Below are 23,021 nucleotides of genomic sequence, written 5' to 3' on the forward strand. Positions count from 1 at the left end.
GTATAAAACGGACAACCGCAGAGTCTGTATAAGCTACTGACGAAGAGGCCCTGGTTGCCTTGAAACGCGTATAGCTTTCTCACCTGGTACAGATAGTGCACCATCTCTGACCCTAAGCATAGAGAACTGGCCAAACCACAAGTTACGACATTTTACCGTATACTGCCACGGTACGCTGATTGACAGTTGAGTTCCAGCATTGGACTGCTACGATCAGAATCAACTACACCACCGCGAGCGGAGAAGACGCCACTCTCCAGCCGGCGCTACTGGCATCAAAAGCGGCATAAGTAGACAGATAACCTCACCTGAGATCGGAGATACAAGACGGTGATCTACAGTGGAAACCGCGGGCGCACTACAGGTCGCAAATAGTGAACATTCAGCGATCTCTTTCAAGCACTTTACCTGTTTGGACATACCACTGATAACATCTCTGGCGTACCACAGGTCGCAGATTATTACGATATCATCGCTAACGCCAACGTGGTCTGGTGAGAGGTGCACTATATAAACCCTCTTTTTTTTCCTTTACCTAGACACCATATTTTAGGAGCCACATTGAGCTTCATTTATATATTTATTCAGATTTTATGAATCACTGTTTTTATTTTATTTTTTATACCATTAGGGCCCTATGGTAATTGTTTATGTATATGTATTTTTATTGTATTGATTTTGATTACACAATATATCCATTTGGGCAAGTACCTTTGAGGATTGGTCATTTCTACGTATTCCTTTATCTTACTGATGAGAAATGCTGGTTAGTAAAGCAACCAATGACTTTACCAATAAGCCTTTCCTTTCAGTAATAAAATATTTACCTATATTACCCTTACTAAACTGTAAGCTCTGTACAGAACGAGGATGAAAACAAGACACTTTATAGCAAAAGGTTGGTAAAAAGCCCTTCGTCCTACAAACCTAATTTTTACAACTAGATTTATGAACTAGATATAAACACTTAGACAAGCCTAAACCTGGAAATAACACAAAAAGAAAAAAAAGGTACCTGAATGGTTTGGCAAGCATGGCTGCCATTGTTGGTAAGAATGGCCGAGATGGCTTGTAGGGTTCTTCCCGTTTCTCCCCATGCAACCACCAGACTGAATAGGCAGGCACAGGAAAGTGCAGTGAGCGACTGTCCAGTGCTATCATTGGCTCCTGTACTACGAGTTGTAATCTCCAAAATAAGCTGGAGAAGAGATTCTGTTAAAGGCAAAATAAAATATCAATTAGATTATGAGAAGTGTTTAAGAAATTATGTTAAAGAGTACCTGTCTTAAAATAAAAAACAAAAAACAAAAAAAAAACAACTTTTAAAATATGTCGACAACGACCTATGATTTTGACCAGTAGGGTCTGTTGTTGAGATTCCCACGGATTGCTGATGCCTTTTCATTTCTAGTCAGCACTGCTTGGCACCACTCTCTGAGAAGCATGCGATGTACAGGTATGAACAAAGAAGCCAATAGAATCACTACTGACTTTGCTTCCTTCTCACACCTGGAAAATCTGCCCATAGGGGGACATTAGTGACAAACACCCTCCAGGATTTTACCTGAAGGGTGCACTTTCCAGAAAAAAGGTCATTGTTTCTATTTTTGCCCAGAATACCAGCACAAACACCCCCAGAGTATGGGAGCATGGGAGCACGGGAGCTTTCCCAATATAGCCCCCCCCCCCCCCCCCCCCCCCCCATATTGGCAGTTACTGCTGCAACCCCAAAGCCAAAGCTTTTGCATGATGGGATTTTTAGTTTTGCAACAGCTGGAGAGCCAAGGTTCGGTACATGGAGGGGGGCACGATACACGAGGGGAACAGAGGGTGGTACAGTCTAGAAACGATTGTTTCCTGAAGCCTTTGGAGGCCTTCTAATAAGGATTTCCTGGCAGTAAAAACGGAAACGGACCTGTGAAGGGGGCCTTCCTCTGCATACATGTACCATATCACACTAAAGAACCAAGCGATGACTATGACTACCAGAAAAACTGTCTACAGTACTCAGCTGAGTGCAGCTGCTTAATCATTTTAGTAACGGTTTTATCTTTTCAAGAAAAACAAGTGGATTTCCGACAAAAATAAATCTTTAAGAGAACCTGCCAGCAGGATAATGCTATCTAATCTATCGGCATCACATAGAGCAAGAACGGCTGAGCAGATTGATATACTAACACTTTTTTCCCCGCAAAGATATATAACTTGTTGAATGAAATCCTTGCTCAATCCTTAGCATAGAAAGATCACAAATTAAGAGCCTTATTACACGGGAAGATTACACGAATTATCGTTAGAATCCGAATTTAAACAATAATTGTTTTGTATTAATGCAGGCAATGAGCAAACAACCGAGAAACTGTTCGTTTGGTGTAGACACGTAAAATCATTGTTAATTGTTCACAGTGCGTTTACATGGAGCTATATAATTCGCCCAATCGAATGATTAACGATTTCAAAATAACAATGTTTTTTATAAAGATCAGCGTTTAAACGGAACGATGTGTCTTTGGAAAAATTGTTATTGCGATCGTTTTTAAGATCGCTTAAGCCCATCTCACACATAGGGTGAATAGGTAAAAGACTGTTTACATGAAGCGATTTGCAATTTTTTTGCAAATGCCCAATGACTATTTAAGAACATGTTGAAAAATCAAAATGAACGATTTCTTGATCATCACTTGATCGTTTGCGGTGTTTACACAAGCCGATTATCACTCAAATGCAATAGTTATCGCAAAAATTCGAACGATAATTGTTCTGTGTAAACGCAGCATAATTCTGCAATCGTTCAGTGTAATTCCACATCATTCCTTCATTTGCATAGATCAAACAATCATAGTAACAATCACGACTAATGTTCTTTGGCGAATGATTTCAGGTTAATAAATGCTTTAGTTTGCAACCATTTATCTTTAAAAATCTCTTCATCTAGAAGGACCCTTCATGAATAAAATACAAAGTTCTACTGAATCTTTTCACATAAAGATATTTCTTTATCTGCTCAGCTACACCTGCTCTATAACATGGTGACAATAGTTTAGACAGCATTTTCGTGATGACAGGTTCCCTTAAAGGGGTATTCCGTGAAAAATCTATAAATTAGCTATGTAAAGGGTTAACCAAGGTTAAACCTTTCCTAATATACTTACGTGTACTTAGTTGGCTGCCCAGGGTGATCGCCTGTCTGGTCACGTGATCCTCCAGCCTCCTCCTTGCTTTCTGTGAAGTCCAGGATCCTCTTTCCTTCCAGTCTGGTGATGTCACCATATTTGTACTGTGCTTGCGCCTGGCTCATTGGCATCAGAGCACTGAACCCTGGGTGGCTGTTACGCGCTAGCCAATCAAGGTTCAATACTCTGCTACCAACGAGAAAGAGCTGGTCGCAGGCATGTACCCAGAAGAGGAGAAGATGCAGGATTGGGGCTTACAGAAAGAAGATGGAGGCCGATGGATCACATTACCAGACCGGCGGTCTCCCAAAACAGGCAAGTATGTAGCCCCCCCTCCCCTGTCTCCAGGAAACAGACAGCAGGGACCAGCATGACAGGGAGAAAGAAGCAGCTGCATAGGCATATCTGGCTGCAGGGGTATATCTGGCTATACTCTTTATACACTGCAGTTCCACCTCTGGCCAATAAGTGTGCTCTATAAGGAAACAGGCAGAGCAGTTTGTAAACAAAGCTGTATCATAGCAGGAGAAGCTGACAAAAGAGAAACATATGGGGAGGTTTGTCTAGGCTTTGACAATACAGCAGGATGTTTTTGAACTACGTCATTAATGTTGAAAAACCTCTTTAACCCCTTAGCGACCCATGACGTATCAGATACGTCATGGTGCCGCTCGGGGTGTTCAGAGCGGGGTCCCGCCGGGACCCCGCTCTGAACGGCGCTGATCCCGGCTGACACGTGCAGCCGGGCAGTGCCTCTATTAGCCGGCGCGGGTCCCGTTGCCGCGCCGGCTAATTAAGCCTCTAAGTGCAGCTGTCAAACCTGACAGCTGCACTTAGAGGCTTCAGACCTCACGTCCCTGGTGTCTAGTGGGACGGATCTCCCCCCCGCGATGCGATCGCGGCGGTGGGGGGCGGGGGGGGGGGGGTGGCGGTGGGGGGGGGGGGGGGGGGGGGGGAGATCCGTTCTTCTGCTTGTGCCGGGCCTCAGCGTCGGAATGACGCTGATCCCGGCTCGGCAATAGATTGCTATGGCCTGCAGCAGGCCATAGTAATCTATGACCGATCTAATCGATCTTTGCTGTGTATATACACAGCATTGATCTCTATGAGAGATCAGTGCTGTCTATATGCAAGTCCCCCAGGGGGACTTCTAGTTACAGTAAAAAAAAAAAAAGTAAAAAAGTGTTATTAATAAAAAATCCCCTCCCCTAATAAAAGTCCAAATCACCCCCCTTTTCCCATTTTATAAATATAAATTAATAAATAAACATATTTAGTATCGCCGCGCGCGTAATCGCCCGAACTATTAATTAATCACATTCCTGATTTCGCACGGTAATTTCGCATTTTTGGTCGCATCAAATCCAGAAAAAATTTAATAAAAAACGATCAAAAAGTCGTATATGCGCCATCAAGGTACCGATAGAAAGAACGCATCATGGCGCAAAAACTGACACCTCACACAGCCCCATAGACCAAAGGATAAAAGCGCTGTAAGCCTGGGAATGGAGCGATTTTAAGGAACGTATATTTGTTAACAATGATTTGAATTTTTTACAGGCCATCCGATACAATATAAGTTATACATGTTATATATCATAGTAATCGTAACGACTTGAGGAACATGCATAACAAGTCAGTTTTACCATAGGACGGACGGCGTAAATGCTAAACTCTCCGAAATCAAAACAAATTCGTTTTTTTTCAATTTGACAGCGCAAATGATTTTTTTCCGGTTTCGCAGCATATGTTATCGAAAAATAATGCCTGTCATTGCAAAGTACAATTGGTTTCGCAAAAAATAAGCGCTCATATACGTCTCTAGGTGAAAAAATGCAAGCGCTATGGACTTTTAAACTTAAAAAGGAATAAGCAAAAGCGCAAAAACGAAAATAGGCTTTGACCTTAAGGGGTTAAAGCATAGTGATAAAGTTTGACAGATGTATATAAACATTGGCTCCTGGTTGCGACCACCTTATGGGATGCACTAAGCCAATGCAATATCCTGGTCTTTCCCAAAAGTATTGCCAATTAATCTCTTCTTCACATAAAAGCAAGTGGGACTGTGGGAAAGAGTGGCCGAATTTTGGAGAGGAAACCTGAAAGTGATCAGATGGTATTCCTTTACCATGTTTCATAAGTTGGAGACCACCAACTTAAAAAAAAAAGGCAATCAACATCATTGATCAAAAGAGCAACATATTTGTCTTACCTAACACTTCTGGGGGCTCAGACTGAAGCCCCTCAGGTTGCTGACCCTGTAGAATATTAAGTAGCGCCTGCAGGCTCCTTAAACACAGTGATGGGTGAGAAAATCGTGTTTCTTTTATCAACTCAAAAACTTCACATAAACCAATTTCAATAATCTAGAAGAGAAATCACAGTTCTTGAATGCTCAGACAAAACACAGAATGTTGCATTATATGTAAATTATATTTATATACTGATATGTTTCAGTAAAACTCAAAATTCTTTGGACCAAAAACACATTTGGATTAACTGTGCACAAAACTTGTGTGTTCAATTTACTTCAATAGGAGCTGAGGCTGCAGTGATCTGATGCCGCAACTACACAGGGAACAGGGCCAACGGATTCCGGCTCTGTTCTCATTACAGTGGCAAAAAGCAGATTGGTAGGGAGGTCAGGTGTCAGCACTCTGCCAATCAACTATTGATAGCCCCTTTTTTTTTTTCTTGAACAATCCCTTTAAGAGGAATCTAAAAATGTTGTCTAATCTGTGATGCAATGTATTACTATTTTAAATGTCTTTACAAAAGGCTGAAAACTAATTCAGTTCCAAGTGTTCTCAAACCCAAGCATCAGCTCCAATACGCCAAGTCCAAAGAATCCTACATAAGCTCTACAGATAACACAAATCTCTGCTTCTCACAAACATACAGATGCACTTCTGTGTCAGCATTACTTCCACAAGCCCAAGTTTGACAGTTTTTTCTGAAGACATGAATTAAGCTGTCACTTTAGGTGAGATCTACGGTCAGGCCAGAACTTGCAGTGAGCAAATTTACAGTACAAATCAGGCAAATTGTTTAGTTAGCGCAGCAATTTGCTTATGAGCTGTTTTTGAAGTCCATGCAGCTTTGCACTGGGTGCCTGGAAAAGCTGGATCCAGTCCTGAAAGAAGTTTCCCAGGACAGGATGCAGTTTCTCCACGCACCCGGGGTGGAGCAGCACGGATCGGCATGGACTTCAAAAGCAGCAGGCCGATAAGCAGATTGCCGAGCTACTAAACCAATTTGCTTAATTTGTACTGTAAATTCGCTCATCTCTACTTCACTAGGCTTCATCTGTTTAGTGGATATGATTATATAGACTAGATTATAAAGTGTATGGGGGTCTGCCGAGAGTCCACTGACTGATAACGTTGGATGGGATGGGCACAATGAATTTTCACTCCCTAACGATAAGCTACCACCAGAACAGTTCATCTGCAGCTTACCCCCTTGCCACAGTGAACACAGGCCCTGCTGAATGTTACTTAGCGTGTATATGCATCTTAGGACTGCTCGCAAAGGAATGTTCTGAAGTGTAAAAGAACAAACCACAGAAAACTAAAAGCTTTTCGTCACCAACTAGTGTTGATAATCTACAATAATCGTCCAATAAGTGTTCATGATTCAACAATAATGGCAATGCTAGAAGAACTTGCCTTTGGAAGCTTAACTGGTGGATCTTTGGATTCCTCTTCTTCATCACTGTCAGACTCACCACTTTGCACAGAATTCTTGGATGATAACATAAGGGATGTTTCCTTTCTCTGCCATTCCAGGACACAGTGACGGACATTGCAATATACATTGAATGCTGAAGGGTTGCTGTGAAGTTTGAGGTCAGGTATGAAAAGAGCATTTTCCAGGTTGTCAGCCTGTAAGGAAAATATATGGAAATTCAGGAGAAAACATCACTACTAGTGATGCTCTTAACCCATTAGGGAGATCCATAGGTCATGGTTTTAAAGAAGCAACAGGTGGAGCAATGCTCAAAGAAAACAGTCTATCAAATCACAAAATGCAGAAATAGGAGTGGTAACTACTAAAAATCTTCTTAGTTTATTCAAATGCAAATCTTTACAAATTAAAAAACATAAAACACAGACAATTCAGGCAGACGCCAATGGAACCACGTAGTTACTGGTGTTTTATGGTAGCATAAGGAACTTCATCATAATAATAAAGCATCTAATAGTTCAAAGAGTATACAGAGGCAAATGTAAGAATTAACAAATAGATATAGATTAATGTGACAGTGTTTTTGTACCTTACGTATACATATTTTAGTTGATGTGCCCTGAAGGAGTTGTTTGCCATCTTGAGGACTTTCCCCCAACAATAAAGCTCTACTTACATAGCATACATTTCCCATGATGCTTCTAACTTTGCAGAGACAGTGTGGAGGTACATCACATTGCACTAGCTTTAGGGTACTATTACACAAAACGATAATTGGCCCTATCCAGCAGACTATCGCTCCGTGTAATAAACACAACAATCAGCCGATGACAACAATCGGCTGATCATTAATCGTTACGTGTAATATGCAAAGTGCATACATTACCTGTCCATGCTGCAGGGCTCCTCTGGCGCTCTACTTCTCCCCAGGTCCCGCGCACTGCAGCTTCAGACGGCCTGTCTGAGCAAACAGGCCGGGACCGCTGCGGCCAGAGCTGAGCGGCCTGTCAGCTGAGATCGGCCGCTATGGAGCTGCAACGCGCGGGACCTGCGGAGAAGCCCTGCAGCATGGACAGGTAATGTATGCACTTTAACCCTTTGAGGACCAGGCCCAAAATGACCCAGTGGACCGCGCAAATTTTGATCTTTGCGCTTTCGTTTTTTCCTCCTCCCCTTCTAAGAGCTCTAGTACTTTCAGTTTTCTATCTACAAGGCCATGTAATGGCTTATTTGTTACAGGAATAGTTGTACTTTGTAATGGAGTCATTCATTTTACCATAACATGTATGATGAAATATTATTTATGAAGATATAAATTGTTAAATCGTAAAAAAAGAATGCAATATGGTAACGTTTGGGGGGTTCCTGTGTCTACGTAATGCACTATATGGTAAAAGCGACATACCATTATTCTATAGGTCAGCCCGAACACAACCATATGCAGGTTTACACAGATTCTCTAATGTTATATATTTTTTTAAAATGAAATCTTTTTTTTGGCAATTAATTATAAATAAAATGGGCCTATTGTGACGCTTATAACAGATTTATTTTTTCACCTAAGGGGCTGTATGGGGTGTAATTTTTTCCGCCATGATCTCTAGTTTTTATTGATACCATATTTGTGAAGATCGGACATTTTGATCACTTTTTATTAATTTTTTTTTTATATAATGTAACATAAAATCGGTAATCCGCGCACTTTTTTCCCTCTTTTCGTGTACGCCATTTACCGTTCGCAATGACGCTTGTTATATTTTAATAGATTGGACAATTACACACGCTACGGTATATTATATGTTTATTTGTTTATTTATATAATGGGAAAGGGGGGTGATTTCAACTTTTATTGGGGGAGGGGTTTTGAGGTAGTGTGTTAGTGTTTTTAACTTCTTTTTTTTTTTACACATTTGAAGTCCCTTTGGGGGACTTGTACATACATTACTTTGATTTTTACACTGATCATTGCTATGCCATAGGCATAGCATTGATCAGTGTTATCTGCGCTCTGCTCATTGAGCCTGCCTGTGCAGGCTTAGTGCAGCAGATCGCCGATCGGACCGCAGGGAGGCAGGTAAGAGACCTCTGGCAGTCCGTTTTACCGATCGGGACCCCCGCAGTCACACTGCGGGGGTCCCGATCGGTAAGTGACAGGGGACTCCCCCAGTCACACTTAAACGCTGCGGTCGCGCCGCGGCGTTTAAGGAGTTAATGACACGCCGCAGTGCGATCGCTGCAGCGTGTCATTACCGGTGAGGTCCCGGCTATAATGACGCTTCATAACCGGAGAAACACCCAGGGCGTACAGTTACGCCCTAGGTCGTCTAAGGGTTAAGCAAGGGCTGCAAGGACATTGGTAACTATGTCCATGCAGCCCTTGTTAAACGATGATCAGGCCATGTATGTACAGTTATTATTGGGCCCCTATCGGGCCCCCATCGGCCAGTGTATTACTACCCTTAGTCTAAAGGCCCGATCACAGAGTGATTATCTGATGAATCTGGTAGATATATCCCCATGTAATAAAGTCAGCAATCAGCCGAGGAGCAAGCAATTGTTCACTCAGCTGATTGCTGTCTTTCAACAGGGTTATGTTTTAACATGCTTTTAATCATTGTCTTTTAACATACTAACTTGCTGTTGACAGCAAGGGATGCACGAACATCACTAGCGCCATTGGTACAGGCCTGTCTTCAAGATTACAGAGCCATCTAATAGGCTGAGTAAATGTGTGTCAACCTAGGAGATCGCGTGCAGTGAGGGCAGGCTATCTAACTGTGGCCATACACCTTACATGATGAAAGTGCCAACCAATGACTTATTGTCTGCAGTACTGGCAGCATGATTATCGAGCCATGTAATAGTCGCTAAAAGCGAATGCTAATCTGCTTACCCTGTGCATCAGGCCGTGTAATACGCCGTCCTGTCAATCAGTCAAGACAGGGAGGAAAGAGGAGTAAATGTTGTGGCTGAGCAGCACTTCAGCTTCCAAAGAAAAAATGCAATTTTATAACTTTGCAAAAAGTCATAAGCAAAGTCAAAAGGCATTAATGTTTTCTTCTCCCCATCACTTGCAGCCCTGTGCCAAACTGGCGTGGCCTAGAGTGTCTGTGCATTAGGCTGGCACAACCTCTCTGTCCCTCCTCCCCGCCCTCTTCATCATTAGGTATTTTCCTATTCATCACCTGTGAGAGCACGGCACATAGGCTGGATCGTTACAGCACCTGTGCAGTTTTCACTGCAAAGGAATAGGAAAATGATGAAGAGGGTGGGGAGGAGGTACGCAGGAGTAGTGCAAGGTTAGGGCACAGATACTCTAGGCCAGTGTTTCTCAACCTTTTCAGGCCAAGTACCCCCATGTGACAAGATGCTCCAGCCGAGTACCCCCAACGATGCCATCCATTAATAACATTGCCCGGGGTAGATTTACATGTACGTTTCACAGCAAAATCCACTGCGATACTCTGTACTGTTATGGCCTATGGCTCTGCATTCTCACAGAGGATTTTCAATCTGCTGCGAGAATGTAGCCGCTGCCTATTTACCTAATTAGCTGCCGACCCCTAACAGATCCTGCTTACCTGCCTGTACTTCCACCTGCTTCTCTGGCTCCCAGCTCACTGACAGCCCGCTCATCCAATCAGTGGCTACGGTGGGACTGTGCACTGATTGGCTGAGCAGGCTGTCAGTAAACCGGGTGCCAGAGAAGCAGGTGGGATATATCCCACAGAGATGGATATGTCCCCCTGGAGCCAGATACCTCCCCCCATGTAGTCAAGAGGCCTTCTTCTATGTAGCCAGATATTTCCCCCATGTAGTCAGATACCTCCCCCATGTAGTCAAGAGGCCTTCTTCTATGTAGCCAGATATCTCCCCTATGTAACCAGATACCCCTTATATGTAGCAAGATATCTCCCCATGTAGCCAGATACCTCCACCTCCTCATGTAGTCAGATACCTCCCCCCATGTAGTCAGATATCTCCCCTATGTAGCCAGATACCCCTTATATGTAGCAAGATATCTCCCCATGTAGCCAGATACCTCCTCCCCATGTAGCCAGATACCTCCCCCCATGTAGTCAGATACCTCCCCATGTAGCCAGATACCTCCCCATGTAGCCAGATACCTCCCCCATGTAGCCAGATACCTCCTCCCCATGTAGCCAGATACCTCCCCCCATGTAGTCAGATACCTCCCCATGTAGCCAAATACTTCCTCCCATGTAGCCAGATACCTCCCCCATGTAGTCAGATATCTCCCCATGTAGTCAGATACCTCCCCCTATGTAGTCAGATACCTCCCCCTATGTAGCCAGATACCTACCCCCTTGCAGCCAGACATCTCCCCATGTAGTTAAGATACCTCCTTCTATAGCCAGATACCTCCCCATGTAGCCATATATCACTTTTCCTTTTCCTCTCCATCTTGCCCAGACCACCATGATGATTTCTTGCAGCTACAATTTACTTCTTGCCAGAGAACCTGCCAAACATCTTAGGCGTCACAGTTTTCCTTTAACTTCCCTCCCTTTTTCCTACCAATAGGCTCCCATACAGTAATAATTTTGCTGTTTGGCGTAATGCGCTGTAAAGTGAGTAGGTGTGTGGGTTGTCCCCGTATTTAGGATCCCTCATTTAAAAATAATATCCCCTTCTATGACCCCCCATATAGTAATAATGCCTCCTGCCCTGCCCCCATAGTAATACCCACCATTCTACTCCCTCCCCCTCCTGCCCCAACAAACAAACAAAAAAAAAATCATACTCACGTTATCCGCCCATGGAGGAGGTCTTCCTCTCTTCTCCAGCCTCTGAGCCACAAGGAGATTAAGGGGAGAGTAAGGTCTGAGGGGGAAAAGAAGGAAAGAGGAGGATAGAGGAGGTAAAGAGGGAGAGGAAGAGAGAGGAGGTGAAGAAGGGAGAGGCAGAGAGAGGAGGTGAAGAAGGGAGAGGAAGAGAGAGGAGGTGAAGGGGGGAGAGAAAGAGAGGAGGTGAATGGGGAGAGGAAGACAGGGAAGAGAGTAGGTGAAGAAGGGAGAGGAAGAGAGAGGAGGTGAAGGGGGGAGAGGAAGACAGGGGAGAGAGGAGGACAGAGGAGGGGAGCGGTGATGGGGGTGAGAGAAGGTGATGGGTGATGAGAGGTGAGAGGAGGTGGTGGGGGTAGGGAGGAGGTGGAGGGGGTACAGAGGAGATGATGGGGGTAGGGAGGAGATGGTGGTAGAGAGAAGGTGGAGGGGTACAGAGGTGATGATGGGGGTAGAGAGGAGGTGGAGGGGGTACAGAGGTGATGATGGGGGAAGAGAGGTGATGATGGGGTACAGAGGTGATGATGGGGGAAGAGAGGTGATGATGGGGTACAGAGGTGATGATGGGGGTACAGAGGTGATGATGGGGGTACAGAGGTGATGATGGGGGGAGAGAGCTGATGATGGGGGTACAGAGGTGATGATGGGGGTAGAGAGGAGGTGGAGGGGGGAGAGAGCTGATGATGGGGGTAGAGAGGTGATGATGGGGTAGAGAGGAGGTGGAGGGGGGAGAGAGGTGATGATGGGGGTACAGAGGTGATGGGGGTACAGAGGAGGTGGAGGGGGGAGAGGTGATGATGGGGGTAGAGAGGAGGTGGAGGGGGGAGAGAGCTGATGATGGGGGTACAGAGGTAATGATGGGGGTAGAGAGGAGGTGGAGGGGGGAGAGAAGTGATGATGGGGGTACAGAGGTGATGATGGGGGTAGAGAGGAGGTGGAGGGAGGAGAGAGGTGATGATGGGGGTAGAGAGGAGGTGGAGGGGGGAGAGAGGTGATGATGGGGGTACAGAGGTGATGATGGGGGTAGAGAGGTGATGATGGGGGTAGAGAGAAGGTGGAGGGGGGAGAGAGGAGGTGGAGGGGGGAGAGAGGAGGTGGAGGGGGTACAGAGGAGGTGGAGGGGGTACAGAGGAGGTGGAGGGGGTACAGAGGAGGTGGAGGAGGGAGAGAGGTGATGATGGAGGTACAGAGGAGGTGGAGGGGGGAGAGAGGTGATGATGGGGGTACAGAGGAGGTGGAGGGGGGAGAGAGGTGATGATGGGGGTACAGAGGAGGTGGAGGGGGGAGAGGTGATGATGGGGGTAGAGAGGAGGTGGAGGGAGGAGAGAGGTGATGATGGGGTAGAGAGGAGGTGGAGGGGGGAGAGAGGTGATGATGGGGGTACAGAGGTGATGATGGGGGTAGAGAGGTGATGATGGGGGTAGAGAGAAGGTGGAGGGGGGAGAGAGGAGGTGGAGGGGGTACAGAGGTGGTGGAGGGGGTACAGAGGAGGTGGAGGAGGGAGAGAGGTGATGGAGGTACAGAGGAGGTGGAGGGGGGAGAGAGGTGATGATGGGGGTACAGAGGAGGTGGAGGGGGGAGAGAGGTGATGATGGGGGTACAGAGGAGGTGGAGGGGGGAGAGAGGTGATGATGGGGTAGAGAGGAGGTGGAGGGGGGAGAGAGGTGATGATGGGGGTAGAGAGGAGGTGGAGGGGGGAGAGAGGTGATGATGGGGGGAGAGAGGTGATGATGGGGGTAGAGAGGAGGTGGAGGGGGGAGAGAGGTGATGATGGGGGTAGAGAGGAGGTGATGATGGGGGTAGAGAGGAGGTGGAGGGGGGAGAGGTGATGATGGGGTACAGAGGAGGTGGAGGGGGGAGAGAGGTGATGATGGGGGTAGAGAGATGATGGGGGTAGAGGGGAGGTGGAGGGGGGAGAGAGGTGATGATGGGGGTAGAGACGAGGTGGAGGGGGAGAGAGGTGGAGGGGGGAGAGAGGTGGAGGGGGGAGAGAGGTGGAGGGGGGAGAGAGGTGATTATGTAGTGGTGCGCTGGGTTACCCCGCCGGGGGCTTCTGCTGCACTGGATTGTGGACCGGGAGATGGGACACACCACTTCCACAGGCAGCAGCGTCAGCCGTAGGGGAGAAGCGGCGCCAGGTGGACATGGGGGCCGCCCTATATCCTGGTCCACAATCTACTGCAGGAGCTGCGGGCAGGGTAGCACCACTACCCCCTCGCAACTCACTGAGGCCCTGCTGGTCCGGCCGCCTGCGGGGACATCAGCCTGCCGCCGCCGCCGCATCTCCTCTCCGCCGGGTCACCTCAGGCAGCCTGTTCGGGATTCGTCCCCATGTTGCCGTATATCCTCCTGGAGCCCCCGGCTGGACGCTGCAACTCGATCCGGCAGCCGCGGGGGAAGAGCGTGAGGCTGCCGGATCGGGTTGCAGCGTCCAGCCGGGGGCTCCAGGAGGATATACGGCAGCCTGGGGACGAATCCCCAACAGGCTGCCTGAGGTGACCCGGCGGAGAGGAGAGGAGATGTGGCGGCGGCAGGCTGATGTCCCCGCAGGCGGCCGGACCAGCAGGGCCTCAGAGACAGTCAGTTGAGAGGCTGCTGGTTTTTGACCTCGGACTTCATCCTTCCCCCAGCAGCCTCACCATGTCCTGTACCCCACAGAAAGCTGGTAAGGTTGCTGCTGAGGGAAGGATATGAGAGTAGCGGCGGGGATAGGTGCCGCGACACTGCTGGCACCCAAAATAATTTTTTTCCCCACGTCCCGGCGTACCCCCTCAACCTGCGGTGCGTACCCCCTGGGGTACGCGTACCGCAGGTTGAGAAACACTGCTCTAGGCCACGGCCGTTTAAAAAGTGTTTTTTAGGACAATAACTGCATCACCTGCCGAACGGACACCAGGACAGATCTTGGATTAAAAGCAGCTATCCAAAGGTACAAGTGGTTTGGGGGTTACAGAGTCGCTTTAAGATGTGCAGCATCATTGTAGGGACTTACCTATTACATCATTGCAGTCTTGGTCCCCTAAATAGGAAAGCAATGATATCTTCAGCAGTACTATGCATAAGAGGATATACAGAGAAATGAGGTGGGGCAGAGCTTGTTGGGGAGGGATCTGAGGGCTGCCTGAAGGGATTTTATAGATGTTGATGTAACCGTGTAGTTAACAGCAAGTCAGTCATGCAGACACAGAAGAGACTGATCTCTCTTTATAAAGTACAATATGTAATTACCTGTGGGTCTGATCATATGAGAAAGCTAAGATATCGAAAAGGCTCAAAATGTATAGACGCAGCTGATCTACTATAAAACAAATTACACGATTACTGTCATTTAGCTTTATATGCGCACAAAGATAAATTGCTTGAGTGGTTCTTTAAAAGGTTGGACTCAATTACCATATATTTCGGACTACAGTGATCCCTAAACTTACAATGGACATATAAGATGGTTTTTTGTGGACCATTGTATCTTGAATCCATCCTCAATGATGATGCTTTTATTTGTATAGTGCCAACTGATTTGACAGCACTTTACATAGTTCTTTACATGATTCTCAACATACAATGATAAAAACAGTCTGAACCTATATCACATGCCAACTGGTGGAAGATCCAGCCAATCAGAGTAAGCATTATACTGAAAAACCCCTGTACATTGCACATTCACTAACTGACTGCTTATTAGCACCTATCTACAGTATAGTGCAGTACTGTACTGCTCTCTACCTGCGAGTCTGTGTGACATACGCTGCTCTTTTGGACACCTGGTGAGGATGACTCAGTTTTCTTTTTCTGGTGCATGTGCTGTTAAGGATCCTGAAAAAACTATGTTAGCTACAGTGAAAGTGATTTACAGCCTCCAGCACCTGATTTTTATACGAAAAGTGTTGCTTTATCTTTGTTAGTTTATTTAGTTTTACCTTTAACCCATTCCCACACATGGATGAATCCGCACGTCCAATTTAAACACCCTACCATGCAAATAGATGTGCAGTAAGTCCATAGGATGACACATACCATCTGCGGTGGGATCTGACTGTCAGTCACAGCTGGGAACTCACTGCATCTGCTAGGACTGGAGCTGTGTTCCAATCCCAACAGATGGAGTCTAAACCGGTCATCATTAAATGCCTGAACTGAACCCCAAGGTCTGGGTATGGTCTCCAGCTTATTCTCTAACTCCCACTGACCTATACCCAAAAAGGGACAAGTCTGTCAACCATGGCCAAAGGGGTGAGGAAAAGCTGTCTAGGATGCCCTGGTGACTTATGGCTCACACAGGTTCTCTTTAATTTAGATTATATATGCTTGAGTGCATGAAGCCCAATTATGATCATGTAAATTATTTTACAAAGACTATGATAGATATCTAACTTTTTCTCTTGAGAATGGTTTCTTTGTTGCAATCATGTGCAGCACTTTACTGTTTGGAATAAAGCAATGCCATCTGTGAATTGCACATGATTAAATGCTGGGTACTAGAAATTGCAATAATTTCTTATGTTTGCACATAAGTCAAAGAATAATTAGTTACAGAGTTTTCTGCCAAGACTGCGGCATATTCTGTTTACAACGCCTACCTAGTGTCAGGAGGCATGGAGCATAAGGGTCACGTCATAGAAATCAAGGCCGCTATTCAGAACTCAAGAAAAAGCATTTCCTAGTTAATTTTATAGTATTTAGGACTATGGACCATTTGAAATAAATAAAACATATGGCACACATTACTTAACAGTCATGGTCACCTTTGTGCAGTTGTTAACCATAACCTTTTTGCAAAAGATTATAGTTTATGAAAAGTGACTCCTATATCTATGACCTGCTTCATGCCACTACAAAAAGACCTTATGACAGGGCATGGAGTAAATAAAGGACATTTCTTTGATGATGGATTAAAACTGGCAGGAGGTGACAGATTATCTGTGGTTCCTGTGATGTACTAGTACAGTACAAATTCTTGCATAGAAATTATACAAGACTCATGAGGTTTGGCATCTTACCAACCGATGTCCGATTAAGATGCAGTGCTGAAACCTAGGAGTTCCTGTACAAGAGTGTCAACCTTTCTGTATGCTATTATACAGTTCATGAATACTCATCTGGAAAAAAGCGAAAGCACAAAAGCGAAAATTGGCTTGTTCACCCCCCAAAAAATCACTCGCTTCAATGCATTCTCTATGGAATCGCGTGACTTCCGGCGTTCAAATTACAAGGGAGAGAAGAGGAGTCACAGCGCCGGCGGAAGTGAGCGCGCGCCCGATTTGAACAGCACCGCGAGAACGGAACGGAGCTATGCCGCTGGGCATCGATCATCTTCCGTAAGTATACATGCCAGCGGCTACTGAGGGGCCAAAATTTTTTTTGCCTGAACTGCTTCTTTAAGGGGTTAATGTCAGACATCTGCAGTTGGGGGTCAGTGTTGTGTTAACTACAACATTAGGTCTTAAAACGTGAATAGGACTCTCACACTTCTCAGCCTAGTGCATCGGTACTAGGGTTACATGTAGGGTGTTTATAGAGCCAGAACACCCAGTATAATCAGAATGCCATCTTTTCACTATTTTAAGTAATACATATCCAGTGCTACAAAAACATTGTCACTTTCTTCCAGAGACAGCCCCACTCTTGTCTCCAGCTTGGGAAGAGTTTTGCTGCTCTGTTCCATTAAAGTGAATGGAGCTTAATTGCAAACCGCACCTGAACTGGAGACATGAGTCGTGTTGTCTCTGAAAGCAAGTGGCCATGTTTTTGTAGCACTGGATAATACCTTTAAAGTGACATTGTCACCCTCTTTGTGCATTCTGACATCTCTACACAGGTGTAAAGGGTAAATTTAGCGCTTTTCATACCTTATTTTATATCATACGTCATGGTGCTTGTTCAAGTAAAAAGTGTCCTTTTATCAACTGCAGATTGTATTAAGTGGGCGTGGCCTCGTGGCATTAGCGCCACTTAGGCCCGCCAACCGTTGACCCCACCCCCTTGACGCCCATTGGTTGGCCACCGTAAAGGGGGGTAGGGTCTAGACCTTTTGGCCAGCCTGTTCCTATGGCCGGCGAGGGGGCGGGGCCAACTGTGGCTTTGGGGGCGGGGCTAAGAGGCACTAATGGCACGAGGCCATGCCCACTTAACTCAATCTGCAGTTGATAAAAGATGACTTTCTACTTGAACAAGCACCATGACTTATGATATAAAATAAGGTATGAAAACCGCTAAATTTACCCTTTACACCTGTGTAGAGATGTCAAAATGCACAAAGGAGGTGACAGGGTCACTTTAATGATCAGACTATTTAGGGCGTCAGTACATGAACCCATTGAGTACACATTTAAAAGAAATACAAATATGGAATCAGTCTGGAGCACCTCATGCTGCTTAAAGTAGGTAATCTTACCTTGCTTCTTAATTTCCCTTTTGATTTGGTCTTTTGCTTCCTTTTTAGTTTTTTCTTGCTTAGAATCTTCTTATTCCTAAAACAAAGAGAATTTTCAACACAAAAACTAAAATTAAGCAATGAAGTTTTCTTTAGCCAATACAAAACTCTGCTCTGGTCCCCAAGTACCTACGGCTGCTTCCTGGTCTGTTATGTGGCTTGAGACGCAACGTTTTCAGCACACTAAGCCATTTGGCAGCTGTAGCGGGATCCCGCCTCTGCTGCTGAATGGCATGGCATAGGCTGTAAACGTCACATCTCAAGCAGCGTAACAGACCAGGATGTGGCTGGGCACCGCCGACTGGAGCAGCGCAATGCGGGACCAGACACTGGAAATGGGGAGATTAGTGGACATTGTTGCCTTCATCCACCCCCTCCCTGGCCATAGCGAAAAAGCCCTCCTGCCCATAGTACCTGGAGTACTGCTGTTTACAACAGCATTTTTACCTTTCTGTTGGGAAATGTGATGTTTAAGCATACAGTAGCCAAATTATATGTAAATTAAAAATTAGCAGATGTAAGACACATACTTTCCCACGTAAAAGACACATGTACGATATAACCCATCTGAATTGCATTACTGCTGTAAAAACAATATAAGTCATTAGGCCACATAGACAAAGGCAGTCTCCTAATTTACAGGGGACCATCTATAGGAGGTCACCTTGTTAGGTAACTGAGCTCACAGAATTTGAACTTATAAGCATGATGGAAATGACAGCAGTTCAATTTTAAGTAATCTATATATATATACACACACACACACACACACAAAATGGGGGACAATTATTAAGTCTGGTGTTTTTTGCACCGGGCTTAAAAATGTCCCTGCTTTGCTGGTTTATGTAAAGGTGCAATGCCTCTACATGAATCCTGTGACCCCAGTGTGCACATGGAATGAAACCTACGCCAGCTCATACCCGACGTCGGTTTCCTTCTCATTTTTGCATGAGAAAAGTGATAAATTCAACAAACTCAGTCCGCGCACACCATTCAGCCCCCTCCCTCTAGTGCAGCGAGCATAGAGGGGCCAGATGCAAACATTTATTCGCAAATCATGCATTGGCCCTTTCACGCCAAACAGTAAAAAACATTTTAGCTTGATAAATTTCTCCCAATATGTATAACTCAGTACTGGCAGATTAATCCTGCATCTTTGTTTGGAGCAAATCTGCAACAGCACATTTATTTAATTTTGCTAGGAGGCGCTTACTACCTTTGTCTATTGCATTACATAAGGCTATGAACTGACCAGCTAAAGCCTGGAGCGCTATTCCTGCTGTAAAAAATACTAGAATCCTGGATTGTTAGAAAACCCATAATTAGTCAGTTATTAGGATTTATTGGCATCATAGGCTGCATCAACACATTGCGGACCCGCAGTTATGGATACCACTACGGTCTCATTCACATGTTCTGCATAAAAAAAAAACAAAAAAAAACATCAGATCCTACTATGGACCCGCAATTGTGGCACACATCACTGTTCTCTACTAAAAAGACATTGCAGACAGCCTATTGAAAGTGTGGATGAGGCCATGGTTATGTTCACACAACTTTTTTTCCAGTTTAAAACAACATTTGTCATTTATAACTTACAATGACGTCCATCATTTCGCTGCTTGGCTACCCGACAGTGCAAGCTATTCTAGTTTAGGTGGACTAATTGGCCTTTAAGGGGGTACCTTTAAATCAAAATCTTTTATTAAATTTAATTGTAAAAGCAGTGAAAGGACAGTAAAAAAAGAAAACCTGTGTGTGAACTAAAATAAATAACGTTCGCTTTTTGCAAAAGACGTCCGAAAATAATTGACAATTATTTTGACGTCTGCGCGGATGTCATTTTATGCCATGTGTACACTGAACGTCCCTCATTTCATTGAAGTCAATTACATCACAGAAATAACGGACGTCATTTTAAATAGAAAATGCAGCCGCTTTTCCTCTTTTTTGGCGGTGTGTGAACATAGTTTCCCTTTAAACTCTCATTAGTGGTATGGGCTATCAGCTGTGTTAATTTACCCTCAAATATCTTACCTACATGGGTATCCTACCTACAGGAGACAAGCAAACTACATCCGGATGGGGATTTTACTTACAGGGGAGTAAACTACATAGAGGGAGATCTTGCCTTGCCTACAGGGGAAGACTACCTTGGGGTGGGTCATGCCTACAAGAGGCAAACCATCCAGAGAGAGAAACTACTGTACATACTGGGGAAAATAAAGATTGAGGGTAGAGAACAACTTTAAGCTACAACAGGAAAAGGATATCCCCTTCTGGGGAAACTACCTACAGGAAACATCAGCATGGGGGGACCACCTATTGAGGATGCCAGATTACTAGGGAAAACTACATGCTGGAGCAGATATTTAGGTACAGGGGGTACCTAGTAGAGCAAAATCCTAAGTATTGGAGGGAACTAAACCAGGAATCAGAGGAATGACAGATTACATACTCATAATGAAGGGTATTCCCCACTCTAAAGGGGTGTTCATTGCAGCAGAAAGGCAGGAGCAGGGCGGCTGTTTGAACTTGCCGCGTGCCTGTCCCTATTAGAACCCCTATTCAAACAGGCCGGTGGCGAGTTCTAACAGGACAGAGTGGTAGGAGCTGCACCAGCTGCAGGGACTGCTCTACAGGCCATCGTGCTTCAGCATGAGCACAGATGCCTGCAGCCTGGAAAGAGGACACCACAACCCTCCCCACCACTCACTCAGCAGCAGGCCACAACGGCCATATCATTTACTCGCTTCTGTCTCTCTACGCCGCGGGGGAACAGCGCCTCCAGCCTGCCACACGCGGGGAATACTTCAAGCAGCCTGCTGCAGGCACCCATCAGGCTGGAGGAGAGTACGATGGAAATTGCGGCCATGAATGCATTTTTAGTCTTGCAGTACAAGCTATATAAACTGGAAGCTGCACCAACAGCTAGCGGAGATTTGTCTGCTGTGATGTCATTTGTCTAGAAATAAATTAAACAGTTTTCGGCATCTGAAGAAAAATCATTTCATATCATATGGGCTAAGCGTACAGAAGAAACTCTGCATCCTCGCTCTCCTTAGCGAACCCTACCAGACAGCCAGCTTAGCAACAAAGCAAGCCCCTAGCAACCAGCAGCTGCAAACAGCTTAGAAGAGGGAGAAGGCGCACATTTCACTCGGGTGGTTCCATTGGATAATTGTTTGTTTTGGTTTATATATACCCAATATTCACATAATCATGCTTATGCGTAAACCTATAAACCAGGAATGGAGACACCCATCCTTAGTGTAGATATGTAGCTGCCATTCAGGAGACATAGAAGAATGCCTTCACAGCATCACTCCATAACCAGCCCTAACTAATCTCAGTGCACTGTTGTTCCTCCGATGAACAGACCCAGGGATATCAATGACCCCCAATATCATCCAAACTGTACTGTTCACAGCAGGTGATTGGCACATAAAAGGATACATAGTGCTAACAATGTGCAAGTTTACATGCCATACAAAAATGAGCCCAACACTGCTCTCCTGGGTAGAATATCAGGGGAACTTATATGATGCATGACAGCAAAGCCCCTGCTCTATCAAGAGCAGAAAAACCCCTTAGATGCTGTGATCAAATAGGCATCTAAAGGGGTAGCCAACTTAAAAGATTTAATCCTGTTCAATCCCCACCCATAATTAAGATTGTTTGTAATCTCCGTTTCTTCTATTGCCATGCAAGAAAACCTTCTGTGACCCTGCCCACCACTGACATCACATCAATCGATAAGCAACTGGCCAAGGGAAGGAAAAGAAACAGAACACTGACAGCCTCCTGTGCACTATAGGGGTAAGGAAACACAGTTGTTTCATCTCTCTCTTTATAATCTCTTTGTAGATTGATAAACAGACATTTTGTTTACAGTGTAAAACAGAAGATTGAGCGAGCAATGGGCAAATACTACAAGATAAAGCAGATACATGGCAGTTCACACTGAGGTACAATGTATGCTGGGAAATGTAGTTTCCCAGCCAGCACCATCTTGGGTATAGACCAGCTTTTAGAAACATTTTACTCAAGAATGGTGGCAGCTAGAAAGATGGGGGATGGCTAAAAATACTTAGGGACTCTTGGTAAGACCAACTAGGTTTTGGAGAATTTCCTTTTCTAGCTCTTGGGTGGAAAACCCCTTTAAGAGGTTTCCTGACTTTTGCTACCCCATCAACACTGTTATAATGCAATTGCTGGGACGCAGATTTCCCACAGCAGCAAGGAGCCTAATGAAGGCCCCAGGTATTCCAGGTATATTTGTGCCTACTCTATCGCATATCAACTTTATATTGACAGGAAAATACATCACATCATACTAGTCACTGTGCAAAATATTAAATATATTTAAAGATTTGGAAAATATAATTTTATTTTAAATATAAAAAATCCCCCACCCCCTTTCACAAAAAAAAATTAAACTACACAATTTTTCCTGACCCAAAACTATATTATCTCATTTATTCTACATGAACGTTATAAAGAGAAAAAACTACATCAGACTTGCTGCATTTTGTTAATTTGCTTCCGAAAAAGGAAAAGAATGAAGAAATCAATAAAAGTCATATAGAAAGTACAAGTTGTGCCACAAAAAACAAACCCTCATATAGGCATGTAGACTAAAAAACAAGATTATGACACTGGAGCGACAATGGAAAAAAAAAAAAAGAAAGAAAATTGTTTGATCATGAAGGAGTTAAAAACCACCTCTCAAGGGGAGCAGTTAGAAGAAAAATAAGTCCCAGGACAAACTGACACATAACAGAATCTACTCCTAGAACAATACTGAAGGTGAACAATATAATACACTAGCTGCCTCTTAACGTGCAAACAAACTATAAAGTACACCCCTGAGCAAGTATCCATGTTAGACAGAACATGTGTGGCTTAGTGGATGACAGTGACCTC

The 23,021-nt window shown here is 44.9% G+C and overlaps 1 protein-coding gene across 13 annotated transcripts in view; it reads right to left on the reverse strand.

Annotated features, from left to right (window-relative positions):
• The window catches only part of MYCBP2 (MYC binding protein 2), a 246,511-nt gene that overhangs the window by 185,719 nt on the left and 37,771 nt on the right, over nt 1-23,021 (reverse strand). For all 13 annotated transcript variants that reach the window (XM_069970649.1, XM_069970651.1, XM_069970660.1 and 10 more), the window contains exons 2-5: nt 18,057-18,132; nt 6,842-7,057; nt 5,386-5,539; nt 1,016-1,212 (exon numbers count right to left, since the gene is read on the reverse strand). In XM_069970649.1, coding sequence (XP_069826750.1) covers nt 1,016-1,212; nt 5,386-5,539; nt 6,842-7,057; nt 18,057-18,132 — 643 coding nt within the window. The remainder of the gene's footprint in view (nt 1-1,015; nt 1,213-5,385; nt 5,540-6,841; nt 7,058-18,056; nt 18,133-23,021) is intronic.

This window comes from Dendropsophus ebraccatus, chromosome 5, assembly GCF_027789765.1.
Source record: "Dendropsophus ebraccatus isolate aDenEbr1 chromosome 5, aDenEbr1.pat, whole genome shotgun sequence".
Lineage (NCBI taxonomy): Eukaryota > Metazoa > Chordata > Amphibia > Anura > Hylidae > Dendropsophus > Dendropsophus ebraccatus.